The sequence below is a fragment of the Salvelinus sp. IW2-2015 genome, linkage group LG5 (genome assembly GCF_002910315.2).
Source record: "Salvelinus sp. IW2-2015 linkage group LG5, ASM291031v2, whole genome shotgun sequence".
Taxonomy (NCBI): Eukaryota; Metazoa; Chordata; class Actinopteri; order Salmoniformes; family Salmonidae; genus Salvelinus; species Salvelinus sp. IW2-2015.
Window position 1 is genome coordinate 6,064,660 of NC_036844.1, and position 23,233 is coordinate 6,087,892.

At 43.2% G+C, this 23,233-nt stretch overlaps 1 protein-coding gene across 1 annotated transcript in view; it reads right to left on the reverse strand.

Moving 5' to 3' along the window:
- Positions 1-22,496, reverse strand: part of LOC111963839 (1-acyl-sn-glycerol-3-phosphate acyltransferase alpha-like) — a 28,205-nt gene extending 5,709 nt beyond the window's left edge. The window contains exons 1-5 of the mRNA XM_023987387.2: positions 22,042-22,496; positions 11,690-11,823; positions 1,359-1,534; positions 957-1,052; positions 43-115 (exon numbers count right to left, since the gene is read on the reverse strand). Of these exons, the coding sequence (XP_023843155.1) occupies positions 43-115; positions 957-1,052; positions 1,359-1,534; positions 11,690-11,823; positions 22,042-22,217 (655 nt within the window). The 5' untranslated portion in view covers positions 22,218-22,496. The remainder of the gene's footprint in view (positions 1-42; positions 116-956; positions 1,053-1,358; positions 1,535-11,689; positions 11,824-22,041) is intronic.
- Positions 22,497-23,233: the final 737 nt, after the last annotated feature.

The following is a 23,233-nucleotide window of genomic DNA, read 5'->3' on the forward strand; positions in this document are numbered from 1 at the left end:
GTGTACGAGCAATTTCACTATGAATTAAAACGTGATCTGTACCTGAGTTGAACAGCTTTTCTTTACGTAGGTAGAAGTTACTGTAGGAGGAGAACACAATGGGGATGATAGGAGCCTAGAACAGAGAGAGAGCGAGGGGGGGGGGGGTCGAGAGGAAGAGAGTGAGAAAAGCGAATTGGGAGGGAGGGAGGGAGAGAGTTACCATGACAGTTCGTTCCACATTCGATTCAAGCCCTGGGTACCTAAATACCATTCTTTTCCCCAAGATAAGTTTAATCTTTTCAATGATTTTTCCTTCCCTCGGGCAAGACAAAGGCAAACATGAACAATCAGATACAGACAATCATATGCATGGCTGACCCAGCTACACACAGTCTGTCTGTACACACATCCACCTCCCCTCTGTCCACCCCTTCCCTCCCTCACTGACTGGTGCTGAGAGACGACAGCTTGAACCACAGTGGAGAGAGAGACATCCGACTTTCAGTACAGACAGCAGCCTTTGAACTGAGAGATTAGTGCTGCTTCTTCAGGGCCAAGCTTTCAAAGACTAATCCTTTGTGTATCCCCCACTCTTCTCACCTCAGAAAACCTACCTGTGCCTTTCTCACACCAACACTCATCCTATCACCCTCTCTCGGTTACCTCAAACCCTTTTCATTACGTCTCTCTCCCTCTAGGACTCTCTCCACCCCCCTTTCTTTTTCTCTGACAAAAGGTAGTGAAAATATCATTTGAAAATCAGATCATGTTCATTCAGTAAACCACGTTAGGTTGTTAGCTCCCCCTTGTGTCCTAAATAGGTATAATACCCACGACCACAACCCCAAACTACCAGAGCCTCCCTACTCGGTAAACACCATAATCTAAATCCAGATCACCACACACACACCAACTCCCTCCAAATAGTGACCACTGAAATAGGAGGCATGGACATAAACAGACATGTGGCTCACCTGTGCCTGCACTGCCAGGTGGAAGGCTCCCTTCTTGAAGGGCAGCAGGTCGTCCCTCTGGTTCCGTGTGCCCTCAGGGAACACCCACAGCCGGATCTACGGGGGGGGCAAAGGTCAGGGGTCAAAGGTGAGGCCCATGAGGAAGCATGGACACAGTATGTCAATATCGGTGGTTGAGATTGACCTAGATACTCAGCTAGAAATTAGATTAGAAAAACACAAAATATCAACTATTYAAACTTGAATGGGTTAAGTTTCAGGATATATTGGCTTGGGAATGTTATAAATCAGTCGCTCAGTGTTATGCGCCATCTCACTATCTGGCATAATTGCCAATCAGGTGGGAGTTAATCATGACTTTGGCATGGCCCAGAGTACCATAGATTAGTCCCGTAGAATTACCTGGTCGTCCAGCATGGTCTTCGCAGCGTCGGCCATGACACTCTTGGCATCGCTGGTCTTCTTGCGGTTGATGAAGACGATGCCGCCCAGCCAGGACACGATGCCCACCGTGCCCGCGTACACCAGCTCCTTCTTGGCAATCATGGTGCAACGATCTGGGAGAACCTCCATTAGACCTGGGGATTGGAGAAGATCTGTTAGGATCCGTTACAGGATCTGGTAGGATCTCCATTAGACCGGGGGGAGAAAAGGATCTGAGAGGATATCTAGCCCATTAGAGGATATTTTATGTTCTGTATGAACTCAGTCATGTGGGGTTGAATCTAATGGAATTTTTGCACAACGATTCCATTGACACCACTGAATGATTTGGAATGAGACTTTAGGACATTTTTATGACCCTGAATGGTGCACAGCGTGTCTCTCCTGGGGCCTCATTTGTAAACATTGTGTAAATTTCACACTAAATATCTGTACRCACTCTGGGAAAAAAACATTTGAGATTTCTCAACCTGACGCACATTTGTCGTGTCAGAACGCGACGACGGCCATTTGCACTGATAACTCGCAAACACACATGGGCTAGCTAAAGAGAAGTTTGGCCACAATATGCTGTCCAAACATTTGAAAATGTTACCACGGTGATGACATTGTCCACTCAACTTACTTTCTTCATCAAAATATCCTGTAGTTAATATTCAAGATTTTTTTTTTCATGAGCAAGCTTTCATCACCTAATTCTACTTCTAGCAAAGGTGTTGTGGTRGTAGAATCAGTACTTATGAAATTGGAAATTTGCACAAAAATGTAGTGTCTGCTTGCTGGCTGAACCAGTATCAAATCAATCCATATGAAAAGGCAGGCATGCTAACAATGCCAGTTCACTCAGTCAACGCTGAACACTCCCTCTAGCGAGTGTAGTGAAGTTTTCGCTAATGCACAAATAAGTTACGATATCTGTTTTGCCGTGATTATAGCGCAGAGTTCTACAGCGCAGCTAATTGCACTGTGATGTTACAAAGTAACGAGSCACAGTGCCAGCTGTCAGAGTCAGATATATGCTGATTTCTGAGAACAGTCCCATAACYTGTGTCGTAGAACTTCATCAACAGGCTGGCAAACTAGCTACAGTATGTCCATTCAAACAAGCTGGCACTGGGTTGCTAGCCGGAGCATGGTTTGCCGTAGTAGTCAGTGCGTCAGAGAGCGGAGTGATTTTCAGAATTAGGAACGAGTGTAAGGCGGATGAGCAAAATCTTTATTTTGCTCCTACAAGAGATCGGTTGAGGGATGAGTGTTCCGCCATCTGACGTGAGACAACGCTTGGAGCACATCATATGTTTCCCCGTTATAAATCATGCCCTTCTAAAACTGTGCGCGCGTGACCGAGTATTATAACTCAGCCTGAAAAACATCCCCCATACACCTTTTTAAAAGGTGATAACGCCCTTTATTTCCAATTTGGAACTATTGGAATTAGGCCACGGTCATTTCTAAAAGAAAAGAATGGCAGATTTTATCAAAAATGTTTTGTTGGCAGAAAGTAAAAATTATGCTGCGTTTGGCAACGGACTGACTGTTTCTGAAAGAGAAAACAAAGGAAAATGGTTGTGGACCTGTCAGCTGAACGTTTTAATTCAACAATGTTTTGCATCAACTTTTSCCCCCAACCTAAATGCTGGACTGCCCCAAATTCTGATATACTGTAGGCTACTCAACACCAAAAATATTACAGTAGGCGTACTTAGTGGTAGTGTAACCGATGTGAAATGACTAGCTAGTTAGCGGGATGCGCTAATAGAGTTTCAATCGGTGACGTCTCTCGCTCTGAGACCTTGAAGTAGTTGTTCACCCGGGTTTTGTGGAGCGATGGGTAATGATGCTTTGAGGGTGGCTGTTGTCAATGTGTGCAGAGCTACCCCCTTTTTCCTCCAAACATAACAATGGTCATTATAGCAGTGGCTTCTTCCTTGCTGAGCGGCCTTGCAGGTTATGTCGATATAGGACTTGTTTAACTGTGGATATAGATACTTTTGTACCCGTTTCCTCCAGAATCTTCACATGGTCCTTTGCAGTTGTTCTGGGATTGATTTACTTTTTGCACCAAAGTACCAGATCGCATCTCCTTCCTGAACTATATGACGGCTGCGTGATCCTATGGTGTTTATACTTGCGTACTATTGTTTGTACAGATGAACATGGTACCTTCAGGCATTTGGAAATTGCGCCCAAGGATGAACCAGACTTGTGGAGGTCTACAATTTTTTTTCTGAGGTCTTGGCTGATTTCTTCTGATTTTCCCATGATGTCAAGCAAAGAGGCAGTGAGTTTGAAGGTAGGCCTTGACATGCATCCACAGGTACACCTCCAATTGACTCAAATGATGTCAATTAACCTATCAGAAGCTTCTAAAGCCATGACATCATTTTCTGGAATTTTCCAAGCTGTTTAAAAGCACAGTCAACTTAGTAGATGTAAACTTCTGACCCACTGGAATTGTGATAGTGAATTATAAGTGAAATAATCTGTCTGTAAACAATTTTTGGAAAAATGACTTGTGTCATGCACGAAGTAGATGTCCTAACCGACTTGCCAAAACAATAGTTTGTTAACAAGAAATTTGTGGAGTGGTTAAAAATGAGTTTTAATGACTCCAACCTAAGTGTATGTAAACCTCTGACTTCAACTGTAGCTAAGTAAATCAGTAGTGTATTGCAGGACTCCATTTAGTCACATTGAGACATTTTGACTTTGCCGTATTTTTTAAAAAATTGGTCACGTCGGTGCAAGCTGCACAGTCTACATGGTCACCTCACTCAAAACCATGATTAGGAGGCTGAAACCAATCATTACCATGATTCCTGTAATGAAAGTGTCTGCCTGCCCCTGTATCCATTCCGCTGGGGACTGCTGCTGTGTCAAGAAAGCCACTCTCGCACTCCTTCAGAGGAAAAAAATAATAATTTCAAAAATAAAGAAAKCAAATTGACGGGAAACACACAGCTATCCTGTTGTCAGAGTTTGGGAGATGTTCTCAGCTTTCTGTAGGTATACTTTTTATTTCTCAACTCTCAATAGCAACTATTTTACAAGAAATTAGATTTAGCTTTGCGATATGGAGCATGCAAAATGCACATTGGCCATTGAGAGTACATAGGATTCAACATTTACTGTTAGATTAATACATGGCTACCCAAGTGGGTACTATATTTGGAGTTAGCGCTCTAGCTAATGTGTTTTGAGTTTCCGCTCATTTTGGGAGGGGGTATGGATGACCACACACCATAGCAGTCATCTTTTTAGTCTATTACACTTTAATAAAGCACTGTGAATGRTTTTAGAAGACAAAAAAATTATTGCGCAACGCCGCAGAAATAACTAAATCATGGGCTGGTGCCACCAAGGAAACTAAAAAATGTTAGTCTGGAGCCCTGTATTGATTTTTTTAGCGGGTCTAATCTATATTGTTGGCTGGTTGTTTTGGTGTCCTGTCAGCCCAGCCAGGTGAGAATAGCTGGTTTGATGTGGGACAAGGTGGGCGGTGTGAAGGACGCGGTGTAACACTTGGTTTCCTCTGTGTGTGTGTGTGTGTGTGTGTGTGTGTGTGTGTGGTGTGTGTAAACGAGATGGCGTGACCTGTGCTTCCCATTTCGCAGCCAACAAAGTGCTCTTTGAGGGAAGGGGGCAGAGAGAGAAGCTAGGGCAGAAGGCCGGGGCTGTTCACTACAGGATTGGGATCAGCAGGTGGAGCAGTAGTTCATATCTATGATGGGAGGTTGGTAGGGATGTGCTTTCCCTTTCAAGACGATTTGATACGCATCTAGATACATMTGCTGCTGATGGAGCTCGTGTGATGGAGTGATTCAGGGTGTGTGTGTATATAAACTGAGTRTACAAAACATTAGGAACACCTTCCTAATATTGAGTTGCAGCCCTCTTTTGCACTCAGAACAGCCTCAATTCATCAGGRTGTAACCGATGACTAGTTAGTTAGCGGTGGTGCGCGCTAATAGCGTTTCAATCGGTGACGTCACTTGCTCTGAGACCTTGAAGACTCTACAAGGTGTTAAAAGCGTTCAACAGGGATCCTGGCCCATGTCGACTCCAATGCTTTCCACAGTTGTGTCAAGGTGGCTGGATGTCTTTTGGGTGGTGGACCATTCTTGATACACAGTAAAACCATTGAACGTGAAAAACCCAGCAGCGTTGCAGTTCTTGACACACTCAAACCGGTGCGCCTGGAACCTACTACCATACCCCGTTAAAGGCAATTAAATATTTTGTCTTGCCCATTCACCCTCTAAATAGCAYACATGATGTTGTGCCGGAGCGTAGGGTAATGATGGCGCTGGAGGGTAGGGCTGCCGTCTTATCGGCTCTTAACCAACTATTTTGTTTGTTTTTTCGCATTGTTCGTAACTTGTTTCGTACATAATGATGCTSCTACCGTCTCTTATGACCGAAAAGAGCTTCTGGACGTCAGAACTGAGATTTCTCACCTCAAATTGTACGAGGAATTMTTCTTCAAAGAGCCGAACGCGAGGGATATATACCCGCCCAGGCCCAGATCCCCGTGATTGGCTTGAAAAGGAAATGTAGGTTTCGCGGAAAGAGATCAGGATGCCTTGTGAGGATCAGGCGGCAAGTGGCTAATCTGCTCCTGCCTTCCGTTCTGCTAGCTAACGTTCAATCGCTGGAAAATAAATAGGACGAACTGAAAGCACGTATGACCTACCAACGGGACATTAAAAACTGTAATATCTCATGTTTCACCGAGTTGTGGCTGAACGACGACATTCAGRACATACAGCTGGCACTATCGGCAGGACAGAACAGCAGCCTCTGGTAAGACACGGGGCAGGGCCCTATGCATACTTGTAAACAGCAGGTGCACGATATCTAAGGAAGTCTCAGGAGTTTGCTCACCTGAGGTAGAGTATCTCATGATAAGCTGTAGACCACACTATCTGTATTTTTCATAGCTGTCTACATACCATTACAGACYGAGGCTGGCACTAAAAACGCACTCAATGAGCTGTATAAGGCCATAAGCAAATAGGAAAACGCTCATCCAGAGGCGGCACTCCTAGTGTCTGGGGAATCAATGCAGGGAAACTTAAATCCGTTTTATCTAATTTCTATCAGCATGTTAAATGTGTAACCAGAGGTGGAAGAAAGTTCTAGACCACCGTTACTTCACACACAGAGAGTACAAAGCTCTCCCTCGCCCTCCATTTGGCAAATCTGACAATAACAATATCGTCCTGATTCCTGTTTACAAGCAAAAATTAAAGCAGGAAGCACCAGTGACTGTCTATAAACAAAAAAAGTGATCAGATGAAGCAGATGCTAAACGACAGGACTGTTTTGCTAGCACAGACTGGAATATGTTCCTGGGATTCTTCCGATGGCATTGAGGAGTACACCACATCAGTCACTGGCTTCATCAATAAGTGCATCGAGGACATCGTCCCCACAGTGACCGTACGTACATACCCCAATCAGAAGCCATGGATTACAGGCAACATTTGCACTGAGCTAAAGGGTAGAGCTGCCGCTTTCAAGGAGCGGGACTCTAACCTGGAAGCTTATAAGAAATCCCACTATGCCCTCCGACGAACCATCAAACAGACAAAGCATCAATACAGGACTAAGATCGAATTGTACTACACCGGCTCCGACGCTCGTCAGATGTGGCAGGGCTTGCAAACTTCTACAGACTACAAAAGGGAAGCACAGCCGAGAGCTGCCCAGTGACACGAGCCTACCAGACGAGCTAAACAACTRATATGCTCGCTTCGCAGCAAGTAACACTGAAACATGCATGAGAGCATCAGCTGTTCCGGACGACAGTGTGATCACGCTTTCCGCAGCCGATGTGAGTAAGACCTTTAAAACAGGTCAACATTCACAAAGCCGCTGGGCCAGACGGATTACCAGGACGTGTACGCTGAGCATGCGWTGACCAACTGGCAAGTGTCTTCACTGACATTTTCAACCTCTCCCTGTCTGAGTCTGTAATACCAACATGTTTCAGGCAGACCACCATAGTCCCTGTACCAAAGAACACCAAGGTAACCTGCCTAAATGACTACCAACCCATAGCACTCACATCTATAGCCATGAAATGCTATGAAAGGCTGGTCATGGCTCACATCAACACCATTATCCCAGAAACACTAGACCCACTCCAATTTGCATACCGCACCAACAGATCCACAGACGATGCAATCTCTATTGCACTCAATACTGCCCTTTCACACCTGGACAAAAGGAACACCTATGTGAGAATGTTATTCATTGACTACAGCTCAGCATTCAACACCATAGTGCCCTCAAAGCTCATCACTAAGCTAAGGACCCTGGGACTAAAAACCTCCCTCTGCAACTGGATCCTGGACATCCTGACGGGCCGCCCCCAGGTGGTAATGGTAGGTAACAACACATCCTCCACGCTGATCTTCAACACGGGGGCCCCCCAGGGGTGCGTGCGCAGTCCCCACCTGTACTTCCTGTTCACTCATGACTGCACGGCAAAGCACGACTCCAATACCATCATTAAGTTTGCCAATGACAACAGTTGTAGGCCTGATCACCGACAACAATGAGACAGCCTATAGTGAGGTCAGAGACCTGCCTGTGTGGTGCCAGGACAACAACCTCTCCCTCAACGTGATCAAGACAAAGGAGATGATCATGGACTACAGGAAAAAGAGGACCGAGCACACCCCCCATTCTCATCGACTGGGCTGTAGTGGAGCAGGTTGAGTCTATAGCCAGACGAGTCGCATCTCAGGTGGTTGCTTAGGCTACTTAAGGTAAAACACAATTTTCAACAGTGCATTTGATCAAAATAACCTTGCAAATTACACATATTAGTTTATTGAACTAATAAATCCTAGTATTGCGCAAGCCATTTTACAAACATTTGAAGGTGCTGAAGGTGACACGCAGCCTACCTCGGTCAGCACGCAAAGTGGTGCACAATGCACCGGTTGACTAGGCTACTGATAATGTCTGGATTGCTCAGCATTTCGAAAATGACTTGTTGATCAATGCCTGTCAACAGTTACAATGCTTATTTCGACACTGAAGGAGAGGACGCATCAGTTGTCACAAAAGATAAAAGGTATTTTCAGAAAGTAATATGACTAAAAAATAATATATAATAATACTGAAGCGGCCATTCCTAAATTTTGAATACATTTTCTGACCCGATGTATACTACATTTGGATCGGTTTGGGGTCCCAAGGAAGGATGCACTTGCATCTATGCCTATAAGTGAATCGTTACTTCCCTAGCGGTTGGTATGGTAACTCCGAACCTCGATCAGCAATCAGCCTCCTGCTGTGTTCTCTCAGCTCTAATTAGGCACCACGTCTTTCAATCCTTCACATTTTAGTAATTTAGCAGACGCCCTTGTCCAGAGCGACTTACAGTTAAGTGCATTCATCTTAAGATAGCTATGTGGGACAAGTACATGTTTCCTCAATAAAGTAGCAATCAGCAAAAGTCGGAGCTAGTAAGGGGGGGGGGGGAGTACAGTGCGAGTGTTAGTTCACACAATCTCCTTCTCCCTTCCACGCTATCCATCCCTCTCCCTACCCTCCCGCTGTCAGTCTCCTGGCTTGCAGCCTGCTCATGTCACTCAGACACCACCCAGACACACACCAAGACCACCAGCCAGCAAAGGAAAAAACACAGAGGCCAAATTAGCAGGCTCACGAAAGAGATTTAGGGGGTATGCTGACATACGAGACACACACACGAGTAGCATAACCTAGACTCTATGGGAATCCAGTAGTAGACATTTTATGAATTTCTCTCTTCCTCTGCTCACTGACATGCAGKGAGATCATCTTTCCAACTCTGAACAACAGACACTTGATCTCCAAAGAAGTTTAATTCAAAAGGACTTTATAATATAAACAAAATCTCCCATTAAGGGACAACAAAATCTCCACTCAATAGAGCCAGTCAGCCACCTCCTGGCACTATTTTTGGGCTAGTGCTGCACAATCCTCTGGTGCAAAGTCCTCTCCTTCGTATCGTCTGAAATCCCTAAAGATTGGAAAGCTGCCGCGGTCATCCCCCTCTTCAAAGGGGGAGACACTCTAGACCCAAACTGCTACAGTCCTATATCTATCCTACCCTGCCTTTTTAAAGTCTTCGAAAGACAAAACAGATCATCGACCATTTCAAATCCCGACGTACCTTCTCCGCTATGCAATCTGGTTTCCGAGCGGGTCATGGGTGCACCTCAGCCACGATCAAGGTCCTAAATGATATAACCACCATTGATAAAAGACAATACTGTGCAGCAGTCTTCATCGACCTGTTCAGTGTGTCAAATTGGAGGGCCTGTTGTCTGGACATCTGGCAGTCTGTGGGAGTGCCACAAGGTTCAAATCTTTGGCCAACTCTTTTCTCTGTATACATCAATGATGTCGCTCTTGCTGCTGGTGATTCTCTGATCCAGCTCTACGCAGATGACACCATTCTGTGTACATCCTTCTTTGGACACTGTGTTAACAAACCTCCAGACAAGCTTCAATGCCATACAACTCTCCTTCCGTGGCCTCCAACTGCTCTTAAATGCAAGTAAAACTAAATGCATGCTCTTCAACCGATCGCTGCCCGCACCCGCCCTAGCATCACTACTCTGGACGGTTCTGACCTAGAATATGTGGACAACTACAAATACCTAGGTGTCTGGTTAGACTGTAAACTCTCCTTCAAGACTCACATTAAGCATCTCCAATCCAAAATTAAATCTAGAATCGGCTTCCTATTTTGCAACAAAGCCTCCTTCACTGATGCTGCCAAACATACCCTCGTAAAACTGACTATCCTACCGATCCTCGACTTCGGTGATGTCATTTACAAAATAGCCTCCAACACTCTACTCAGCAGATTGGATGTAGTCACAGTGATATCCGTTTTGTCACCAAAGCCCCATATACTACCCACCACTGCGACCTGTATGCTCTCGTTGGCTGGCCCTCACTACATATCCATCACCAAACCYACTGGCTCCATGTCATCTATAAGTCTCTGCTAGGTAAAGCCCCGCCTTATCTCAGCTCACTGGTCACCATAGCAGCACCCTCCCGTAGCACGCGCTCCAGCAGGTATATTTCACTGGTCATCCTCAAAGCCAACACGTCCTTTGTCCGCCTTTCCTTCGAGTTCTCTGCTGCCAATGACTGGAACGAATTGTAAAAAATAAATTAAAATACAATTAAAAAAATGTTAATACATTTCTGAAGCTGGAGACTTATATCTCCTTCTCTAACTTTAAGCATCAGCTGTTAGAGCAGCTTACCGATTAATGTAGCTGTACACAGCCAATCTGTAAATAGCCCACCCAACTACCTCATCCCAATAGTTTTTTGTTGTTGTTGCTCCTTTGCACCACAGTATCTCTACTTGCACAGTCATCTTCTGCACATCTATCACTCCAGTGTTTAATTGCTAAATTGTAGTTATTTCGCCACTATGGCCTATCTATTGCCTTACCTCCCTAATCTTACTGCATTTGCACACACCGTATATAGATTTTTTGATAGTGTTATTGACTGTACGTTTGTTTATTCCATGTGTAACTGTGTTGTTTGTGTCGCACTGCTTTGCTTTATCTTGGCCAGGTAGCAGTTGTATATGAGAAATTGTTCTCAACTGGCCTACCTGGTTAAATAAAGGTGATAAAAAAAAGATATATAAAATTTAAAAGCATAATGCATTTCATATTGATCCTGGCTTTTCGCTACAGTCAAATACAATTGTAACCTTATCTACGAAATAATACACAGTCTTAAAATAGTGCTGTTGATTGAATACATGCACCAGTCTGTCCTAGAGTTAGGCTACAGTCTCCGTTGGATTTGAACTAACTTCCTTAGACAGCCATGTCAGCGATCACATCTTGTGTGATGCTATACCAACTGACAGTTGTCAGTCTGTACCCCCTAAAACCATGAGTGTAGCCCCATTATACTGTTCTCTCAGAATAGAGTGCCCTGTGACTGCACTCAAACCATTACTAGAGGATTCCCTTAGGACGTGAGCTACGGAGGGTAAAGTGAAGTTAGTGAGAAGGGAGACAACCAGCACTTACACTTCTATGCCTGTGAAATGTGGTTGTCCCGCCTAGCTATCTTAAGATGAATGCACTAACTGTAAGTTGCTCTTGATAAGAGCGTCTGCTAAATGACTAAAAAGTGAAATGTAAACGTGTGTATCGGTGTATCAGTGCGTCTGTGTGTGCAGGCACATCCATCTCTGTGTGTGTGTGTGTGTGTGTGTGTGTGTGTGTGTGGGCGTCCCATACCCAGAACGTCCAGGGAGCTCTGGTGGTTGGAGATGATGACGTAGGGCCCCTCTGTCTGCAGGTGTTCCAAGCCACTCACGTCGAACCTCAGACCCAGGAAGTACTTAACATGACGAACCAGAGCACGGACCACCCTGGAGACAGGAAAGAACACAGCAATGCTCAATTCAATCTTGATCTGAAAAACCATGCGTGTTAAAACGATCTGACTATAAACAAAAACACCAATGCATCCATGACAGTGTTTCAGAGCATCAAATCTGCTCTGTCAGCGATCAGCAACAGAGCAGAATGAATGCTCCCAAACACTGCTACGGTCTCAATTAACTAAGGCGGTGAGAAAATATTGCTACCTACAGACAAATCTTGTATGTTGGACTCAACAAAATGTGCTCAATAAGCAACCGTCATCTAAGGTTTAAGGTTAAAGAGGCCGACACGTTAGCTTTAATAAAACAAGTGACACGAGCAAGAGCAGATCTCTTTTCTTTGAACTCAATAAATAACCTAACATACATTTGAAATGTTTTGACTGTTCAAGTACTTGCATACTTGGGGGGGGGGGGGGTGCACATCTGCCTGGTGTCAACTGTCAAACAGTACAGGCTGGTGGTGTAATGGTGTGGGGAATGTTTTTCTGGCACTGGCGATCATATCACGCTCAAAGTTGTTTAAGTCGATCATTTTGCCCATTCTAAATGTTCAATGAACAGTAACTGAATGCCTCAATGCCCGTCTACCTGCTTTATATAGCAAGCCACAGCCACACTGACTCAATGTCTGTAGGCGCCAACACCATTTGTGAACAGGGTGGTGTACCTAATAAACTGGCCTAATAAAACTATATTCAGTCAACAACAAAAAACAATTGCCATTTAAGATTCATTTATTGAAACGTAACAATTATATTGTGTAACCATCTTCAAAAAGGCAGGTATCGCAGCAGTGGCGCCTGCTTGTAGAAGCCTATGAATGTGCAAYGGCATAGCCTTGTATTGTTAATTTAGCAGACATAACGCTCTTATTTCCTGAGACYTTTTCACAGCCAAGACACCCATTTTATAGTTTTTTTCTATGTTGTAGAACAGAATAAAATCGAACAAAATATTTTCCAAATGAAAAAAAATTGCCGGTGCGAAGTGATGCGCGTCTGGAACAGTTTCTGAAACAGTGCTTAATTTGACGCTTTGAAATACAATTTTTTCAGGGCTACAAAACAAAAATGTCTTATTTTCGATATAGGCCAACAGATGTAGTTTATTCTGTCTGTTCTGTGGAATTTTCTAAGTGGTTTAACAATTCCACATTGAACACTGCACAGTGATTATTTACAGCCACAGCATCTGTTGGATGAGTTATAGGCCTAAACCGAATGATTCTGATTAAAAAACGCTCCGTCTTTATCAAACTACTGTTTTTGCATATTTTCAGTGTGGAACCTGTCAATGTTTAGGAGGAGTTATAGCCTAGGCTAACCAATTCTAAATGGAACAAGCGGTTCGCAAAGTAGCCTAGTGGAAAATAGACAGGATGCAATTATTCAAAAAGTTACAGCTAGTTGTTGGAACACAGTCGCATGTACTCATTAAGCCCACTTCCATCTTTGGAGAATTTTTTTTTTTTTTAAAGCTTTGCTTTGTTTAATGTTTCAACCAATTTATCTGGTTATATTTATACCCATTTTTATACTAAACCAATCAGATGTTTTATTTATTAAGTTGACAGTTATTTATAAGTAACTTGTGTTGAGGCGACCATCAGATAAGCAAAATGTTCCAGATTTTTTTTGTTACCTTCTCAGATAAGTGATCATGTCATTGGAAACACTTATCTTACTCTTTTTTTTTCTTCTAAAAGGTTTTTAGGCACGCATTTCTGTAGGCCTAATGGGAGCTTGTGTGGAAACTCTGCATGTGTGTGTGTAGAGGGAGTGGTCACAACGCGAGTGAGTGAGACAGAGGAAATGGAATTTAGGGAGAAGAACTGTGTGATGCTTGCCTTCTTTTTTTTGTGGCCCGCAAATGCACATATGGAACACTAGAGTCAAAGCAAATTAATGTCTTCACTGCAATTTATTTTCCTTGGCGCATTCCACCAAAATAGTTGTACAGAATTCTATTTTTTTTATTATTATATATTTTTTTAAATCTCTGGTTCAAAACGGGTGACAAAGCTATTACTCATGCTTATCCCTACAATAACGTAGCTAGAACATTGTCTGCTGCTGGCATCACATGTACCATTACATTCAATAAGATTTGATTTTTTATTTTACCGTTATTTTACCAGGTAAGTTGACTGAGAACACGTTCTCATTTGCAGCAACGACCTGGGGAATAGTTACAGGGGAGAGGAGGGGGATGAATGAGCCAATTGTAAACTGGGGATTATTAGGTGACCATGATGGTTGAGGGCCAGATTGGGAATTTAGCCAGGACACCGGGGTTAACACCCCTACTCTTACGATAAGTGCCATGGGATCTTTAATGACCTCAGAGAGTCAGGACACCCGTTTAACGTCCCATCCGAAAGACGGCACCCTACACAGAGCAGTGTCCCCAATCACTGCCCTGGGGCATTGGGATCTTTGTTTAGACCAGAGGAAAGAGTGCCTCCTACTGGCCCTCCAACACCACTTCCAGCAGCACCTGGTCTCCCATCCAGGGACTGACCAGGACCAACCCTGCTTAGCTTCAGAAGCAAGCCAGCAGTGGTATGCAGGGTGGTATGCATACCACCAAGATGACTAGAATGTTGTCTGCTGTTGGCATGACATTCAAAAAATGTTTAGGCAAGATGTAGAACATTGTCTGCTGTTCTTACCCAACCACAATAAGGGGAAGGAAATGGCTCTTTGGGTTAGGCTCTCTCTGTGCCCTGTCAGGAAAGCAATAAAATCGTGGCCGCCAATCCCAAAAATGTCATTTTWATTTATTTATGGAAGATAAAACATGTGTAAACTTAAATGACTAAAACAAGACAAAGTATGTAGAAAATATACTGGAGCCATRTACATGTTTAAATAAGCTCATCTTTGGAGAACCACCCGAATAAAAACTAGACGTTTCCAAAAACGTCATGACATTGATTTTGTTTTAACGTTCGAGTCATTCTGATAGAATAAGAACGTGGCATACGCCATGGCAAACCGTGTAGAATTGCAGGAAARTAGCTGTAAAAAGTGTCCAGTGTTTTCAGATTCTTATAGGACCTATAATTAATGGTAAAAAAAGGGTAATGAAGTGTCAAAACGCAGCTTTTCTGTGTTTATTTGTATTCCATTAGCTTTTACAGAAGCAGCAGCTCTTCATGGGGTCCACAAAACACAACAAGTAACAAAACACTGGTAGACAAGGACAGTCACATTAAAATGCAAAAAAAAAAATTATACAAACAATACAACAACAACAACAAAAAGTGTTAGTGTGCACGTGTCCCCTCAGTCCCAGCGTTCCACGAGTTGTTGAAATAGTTTTATTTTATTTTTWAAATGTACTTTCGCTGTTTGGTTGAGTAATTGGAGATGAGCGTTCCATGCGATCATGGTTCTGTATAAAACTGCGTTGCCGTGAWTTTGTTTTGAACTTGGGGACTGAAAAGACCCCTGGTGGCATATATGGGTGTCTGAGCTAAATGTTATTTGATCATGCAATTGAATTTATCACAGTAATATTCAAAAAGAAAAACACAAGAGAAGCAGTCAATCTCTCTTCAACCCTCAACCAGGAAAGCCTGGCATGCATGTTGATGTTAGTTCTGTCTGTGCAGTTCAGGGCAAGCCATGGTGCTCTGCTTTGAGCTCTTTCTTTGCTGCAGTTTACCATATTACCAGACAGTAAATCAAGATGAAACAAGAYCAGAGCCTGAACTACAACAGTTTTTATAACAGATATACCCTTCCCCATCCTCACAACAACTCTTGTCAATATGACTGGACCAGCCAATGTTATACCTAGCAGTTAAGCTTTCTGTTGGAATGGTGCGGGCGTGTATAGGGCCGTGGTGTCATGGAATTTTGTCTGCCAGTAATTCTAATAAAGGTTAAATAAAAAATAAATAATGCAAATCACTGCCAGTCTCGGCAATTGACCGTTAATTAACAAACATGTTTAGCATCTCTGGGCTTCCATGCGCCTTCGGAACATCTACATTTTAAAAAGTAGAATAAATCCATTTCATATTTCCTACACGTCACAATAAAATCCATTCTATATTTAGTTGTGATAGGCCTATAAACTTCGTAGAAATCAAAAAATAAGGGCTGTATGGTGCGACTATATTGAGGATTTGGAACAAGTTTCAATAAAAAAGGCATGCGCTCTGATCCTTGTACTTGCCATGGAGAGAAAAAGACAATTGCACTGCTGCTCTGCTCTGCTTGTCAATGGAAGGTGGAATTAAAAATGAAGAGCCAGAAGGTAGGCTGCTATTTACATTATAACCTGAATGGAGTTGTGTGGGCTAACTGTAGGACGGTGAGAAGCGCAGTAACGTTATTGCTAGCCTCAATTAGCTAGCTTCTCTCAGTTTGATGCAGTCAAGATAGTTATTTATCATCCCATCCGGTTACATAGTACCTATCAGGATGTAAGTCTAGCAAGAAGTAACAGTGGTTGCGGTCTCTCCCGCCGTGCCTGCGCTGGTGCTTTGAGCTTTCCATGTCTTACTCGCATGCAACGCACAGCCTCCGCTCCCTAATAACCTTCAGCTGATCGCTCTGTGGCTCCAGTTGAACAAAAATGTGCTTTTCTGCCACTTCCCTCACTCGGATCGAACCGGTTGTCTTTTAGCATTGTTTGAGTTACAACAGACAAAGGTGTAAAAGTTCCAATCTAACGGAACAATCGGGGGTTTGTTTGGACAAGCCTGTAGCAGGCATGGAAACAGGAGCAGGCTGACAGGGGAGGGGGATTTGAGTCTATTCAGGAGGAGAGGGAGAGAGTTAACATAACCCAGTGAGAAGGGTTGACAAGAACACACTACACAGCAGCACGTCATGGTTCACTAACACACCGACAGGTCTGTAATACTGTTGGCACTTCGCATCATAAGCCACTCCCCTTGAGCAGCTAGGAGACCGGTTAGTTAGAGTTTAAATCTCCTGTTTGTTTTCATCCCAAAACTTAGTGTGAAAAATTCATGATGGAATCTTGGCGACTGTTGACAGCAGCATTACGATTCCATTTGTTTGGAACGTCAGACAGGGGGAAAATCTGACAATTCCATCCCTGTTCCGGCTGAGGCTGAAGTGACACTTTAGTTCGCTTCAATGTTTGCTACGTTGCGTGACTGTTCGTACTGAATGACAGTTTTCCACAAAACGGTGCACAATGTTCTTCAACAGCCTTTGAGTTACGTTTAAACCTGTTTGGTGGGTGTGGCAGGGTAAATCCTGATCAATATGGGTGACCATCTGAAATCGCAGCACACCATATGGCAGGGATCATCAACTAGATTCAGCCGTGGGTCGATTTTTTTTCTTGAGCGGGTGGTGGGGGGCCGGAATATAATTACAAATAATTGGTAGACTACAAATTGACTGCAAGAAACCCAAAACAGATATAATATTTGACTAAAACAATTTCAAACCTTGCTGACATTTATATATGATCACGTCTCTCTAATTATGCGTGGGAATACTTGAAAACAGATTTATGGGGTCTATTTCACACCATATGTATTGAATTCAAAATAGAATCATGAATAAGTTGAGAATGTAAACATTTGAGGACCGTCAATCCAAAACTAGCAAACCAATAGACTCATTGTCTACGTCTCCCTCTAAACCCCGCCCTTCACAGACAAATAATGCCAAAACTCGCCCTCAAAAAGACTGGCAGTGAAAGCAAAGAAACAGACATCGAAAGCAAAGATACGAGTAGCGTAACCAAAAGGTAGGACATGCAGGAAAGATCGTAGGCAAAATGTAATCAATAATGTAATCAATAGGATTGGTTGCTGAGAAAGTTGAACTGAAAAAGATTTTTGCATTCGTTTTCAAATACACTGCTCAAAAAAATAAAAAGGGAACACTAAAATAACACGTCCTAGATCTGAATGAATGAACTATTCTTATTAAATACTTTTTTCTTTACATAGTTGAATGTGCTCACAGCAAAAATCACACAAAAATTATCAATGGAAATCAAATTTATCAACCCATGGAGGTCTGGATTTGGAGTCAAAATTAAATTGGAAAACCACACTACAGGCTGATCCAACTTTGATGTAATGTCCTTAAAACAAGTCAAAATGAGGCTCGGTAGTGTGTGTGGCCTCCACGTGCCTGTATGACCTCCCTACAACGCCTGGGCATGCTCCTGATGAGGTGGYGGATGGTCTCCTGAGGGATCTCCTCCCAGACCTGGACTAAAGCATCCGCCAACTCCTGGACAGTCTGTGGTGCAACGTGACGTTGGTGGATGGAGCGAGACATGATGTCCCAGATGTGCTCAATTGGATTCAGGTCTGGGGAACGGGCGGGCCAGTCCATAGCATCAAATGCTCTCTGGCATGGACTGCTGACACACTCCAGCCACATGAGGTCTAGCATTAGGAGGAACCCAGGGCCAACCGCACCAGCATATGGTCTCACAAGGGGTCTGAGGATCTCACTCCGGTACCTAATGGCAGTCAGGCTACCTCTGGCGAGCCCATGGAGGGCTGTGCGGCCCTCCAAAGAAATGCCACCCCACACCATGACTGACCCACCGCCAAACCGGGCATGCTGGAGGATGTGGCAGGCAGCAGAACGTTCTCCACGGCGTCTCCAGACTGTCACATGTGCTCAGTGTGAACCTGCTTTCATCTGTGAGAGCACAGGGCGCCAGTGGCGGATTTGCCAATCTTGGTGTTCTCTGGCAAATGCAAATGTCCTGCACGGTGTTGGGCTGTAAGCACAACCCCACCTGTGGACTCGGGCCCTCATACCACCTCATGGAGTCTGTTTCTGACCGTTTGAGAGACACATGCACATTTGTGGCCTGCTGGGGGTCATTTTGCAGGGCTCTGGAGTGCTCCTCCTGCTCCTTCTTGCACAAAGGCGGAGGTAGCGGTCCTGCTGCTGGGTTGTTGCCCTCCTACGGCCTCCTCCACGTCTCCTGATGTACTGGCCTGTCTCCTGGTAGCGCCTCCATGCTCTGGACACTACGCTGACAGACACAGCAAACCTTCTTGCCACAGCTCGCATTGATGTTCCATCCTGGATGAGCTGCACTACCTGAGCCACTTGTGTGGGTTGTAGACTGTTGAGTAATTATACCACTAGAGTGAAAGCACCGCCAGCATTCAAAAGTGACCAAAACATCAGCCAGGAAGCATAGGAACTGAGAAGTGGTCTGTGGTCACCACCTGCAGAACCACTCCTTTATTGGGGGTGTCTTGCTAATTGCCTATAATTTCCACCTGTTGTCTATTCCATTTGCACAACAGCATGTGACATTTATTGTCAATCAGTGTTGCTTCCTAAGTGGACAGTTTGTTTTCACAGAAGTGTGATTGACTTGGAGTTACATTGTGTTGTTTAAGTGTTCCCTTTATTTTTTTGAGCAGTGTATATATATTTTAATCATTTGTCATAGTTTCGCTCTCACTTTAAAATGATTTGCTTACAAGTTCCGGGGTTTTGCTTTTGATGTCTTATTTTTGTTTACAATTTTATACATTTTGCTTTCAATTGTTTTTCACCCGTCCTCAAAAATGTTTACATTCTTAACTTTAATTTTCATATTCACAATTTATTTTATTTTGAATTCAATACATATGGTGTAAAATTGACCCCATACAGATTACCCAAACTAAAATCCCGGAGAGGATTTCCTGGTGTCAAAAAAAAAAGTTATATCGGTGAACTCTTTCTAATATGGCCTTCTCCCCTCTGTGTCCCTATCGCTTTCTCTTCATCTTGCACACTCACTCTCCGTCTGTCTGTCTCTCACACAACACACACGTTAACGACAGTGAATAGGGTCCCGCGCCGGACACCCTTTCGGGTAAGAGAGAACGCTGCCTGGCGCAACATGACACCACTGGCTGTGAAACAGTGCAGTTATTCCAAGAACACCGAGTCTGAGCCAGGTCAGTCTGATAACACAGGGCAAGGCAATAAAAGAACAAGGACAACAGGCAGCGCAGGCTGGGGGAGACCATCCATTGATTTCTAGGGGACCTTTCGGAAGACATAACCAGTCGGTAACATGACCCCAACCAGGAGGGATATTCAGTTCTATCTGACCCCCACTCCTCTCTGAGTAATTATCCGATAATATAGTCACTTGTGTCCAGTAGGCCGTGTCTCTGTCCACAGTACAATACCCAATCCCTCTGGCCTGCTGACGAGTGGACTGAGTTACACATTGACACAGGTGTAGTTTAGCTGCACCAAAATGAGTATTAGGCAGAAGTTGACCCGGTAAGAAGAGGTGTACAATGTACGTTTCTTGTGTAGTGAATGCCAGGTGGGATTTTCCTCAATTAAATAGCCAGTTGGAACTTGGCAACCATCCTAAACACTGTAAAGTGATTTAATTATCGATTCCAACATGGAAGTGGTATTGGTTTAATTTAGACTAAAATCATTAGCCTTCCACATAAATTATTAGCCTTCCACATAAATTACATTAGCCTTCCACATAAATTGCCTGAATGGCAATTTCATAGACATGTCTAATATGTGGGGCTATCCTAAAGAATCCAACCTTACGGTCACTGGAAGTAGGCTACATCTTCCCTGTAAAATCAGAATGACAGGCTGTCATGATCAGGACACCGCGGAGCCAGTGTAAAATATGGGTCAGAAAACGTACCTCAATCCAGGGATKKGAAATAGCGCTTTACTCWTACTTATCCCATATGATACATCGAGAAGATTTCATTTTTTATTTTTTTTTATTCAAAACTGCCGTTTTAACAGTATACTACTAGACTAGCTAAAGAAAACCCTTGGAATCGACTAGAGTTCCAGTAMTTAACCACCCAAACGCTAGGTATCACATTCTCATGGAATCCAATGGGATGCTATAGCATCAGCTAGCCTAGCATGCTGACAAACACAGCAGTTTAATAAAAAATKTGTAGTATTCCAATCTTCTCGATTCATCGCTCAGGAATAATGAATACAGCGACATATTCCATTCCTGGTTTGAGGTACATTTTCCAAGCCATATACCGCGCCGGGCTCCGCTGTCCACATTCTGGCATAGAAACATTCCTACAAATCCCGAAACATGTCGATGTCTTCAATTGTGTAGGCAACACCATGTACATTTACATAGKWAAAACCTAAACGTCMCTTGTCTGTCATGAATGTTGAATAAAATTATATTTTGACTTACTCTGTCAAATGTCAGCTTTTGAGACAAAATATCCACTGGAAAAAAGTATTAAACTGACATGGGTCTGTGTGTGTGGCAATCACTAAGTGTTTGCTCACAAGACTGAAGTACATAAACACTAAAAAAGGTGTTTACATGGTTTTATCCATGTGCCAGGTGATTTAAAAAAAAATAAGATTGGTAAACATTTCTGTGGATATTTGGTCTCAAATTTCGAGCAGCTGAATGACAACTGGTAGAGTAAGTTTAATAAAATTACATTCAAACATACTGGCTTGTCAGGAAAATKTCCACAAAAGTGCAGTGGTTTCTTTGATTGTATACCAATAATTGGTATCAAWYACAAAAGTMTTWTTAGACTAGGCAATGTTCCGAATAGCGAGAAGAAACTAACGAAAGTCGGATTATTATGGCTAGTATGGGTCATGACTAAACTGAAAGTTATTCAGTTGACATTAAACCAACTGATGAAACCAAACATCCTCTTTTTTTGGTCCTGTTTAGACTTGAAACATTGACACACAATCTATGCAACAACAAAAATGCATAGATTAAAGTGGCATTTTCTGCAATCTATTGTTGGTTTACATCTGTGCAACAAAAAAAAAAAAACACACGCCTGTTGGATATGTTGTTCCAAACCGGTTTGACAGTGACAAATGTCGGGCCCAGAGGCCATGTCCGGATGCGAGGTRARGCTAACGTTAGCAAGCTAACTAGTATTAGCCGCCTGGTTCAGAAAGTCCCAAACATCTGGCAATGCATTTGAAGCTAGCTAGCTAAATGTGCTTTCTTTCCAACCGCTGGATAACTACCTCGCATTTCGTTATAAAAATGTTGCAACCAACCGGTGAAAAATATCAGCAAAATGGCTTATGATAAATTAGGGTAAAGCCACAGATTGATGTTATGTTTGTAACATTTCAAGATTTGGCAAGCTAGCMATCTTCCATTCAAATGAGCAAACGAAACGTTCGCTAGCAAAGCATCGCTCGCGCTGTTGTGCAACCTGGAACTTACCTCATGTTTTCAACGTCCCTGCCTCCGCTTTTCAGAATACTAAGCGGAATCGCAATCGCACCCAAAACCATCATATAAGCCACGTAGAAACACTTTTTGAAATAAAAAACAAAGGTGCTACTAGTCCATAGCAGAAGTGGGACCAGCAGCATTAGGAATACCCAGAGCGCATCCATACTGATTCCTGCGAGGATATTGGCAGAAAAAGCTGACGTTACTGTAGCTAGTGAGCAAGCGTGAGCGGCACTGTGGCACCCGCTGACATTTCAACTTCCAAGGCCAACACCGGTGGTGCACAACTCGTTCTCTGGGTTAAAATAMCGCGACCGTGAACGACAAATATGACAACACTTTTCAGTCGACGATGGTGCAGGCAGCCTCATGTAGTGGTTCCGATATGAAATTCAATGGTTTCCGGTGGCACAAGCGTTAAGTTCCTCTGCAGAGATGGGCAGTATAAAGCCCCACAGTGGAGTTGTAATAATACCCATAAAACCTAGCGGGCAATTAGGGAAATGGTTCCAATCGTTTTTCTACCATTAATTTTTCACATAGGGAATTTTAGAAACACTTAAAATAAGGGCTGTGTTTCGTGTAGACTTACCGTGGCGTGACATTTTGATAACCATGTAAGTCTCTCTCAGACAATGTGACTTTTATCAATCTATTCAGYTCTATTTACTCTCAGATTCAAAAATGCTAATTAGCATCAAAGTAGACATCATGCAAGACTACAAATCCCTGCAAGCTCCAGCACATCATCTCTAGCTGACACTTTTGATAACATGTATTGTATCAATTTAAAACTTGCACAAGACAGTTCACAGAATTGTCAATAAATGTTTTAAACAATTTATTCATTACTAAATGTAGCTAATGTTAGATAGTTAATGCAGAGATTCTTACCTTTACCTTGATTCGGCAGTCTCGTCCAGATATAATGGTATTAGTAGTTCTTTACGATTAGCAGCTAATGATTAGCAGCCACATTAGCAGCTAATTTGCATTTCATTTGGGGAGGGTGGTAAATACAGGTGAATATATTGATAAAACTTACCTTGTCCTAGAGAAATTTACACGCTTATCAAAACGTCATGCCAGGGATAGCCAACACGAAACACAGCCTTATTTGAAGTCTTTCTAATATCCCATATGGGAAAAAATTWATGGTGGAAAAACGATTGGAACCATT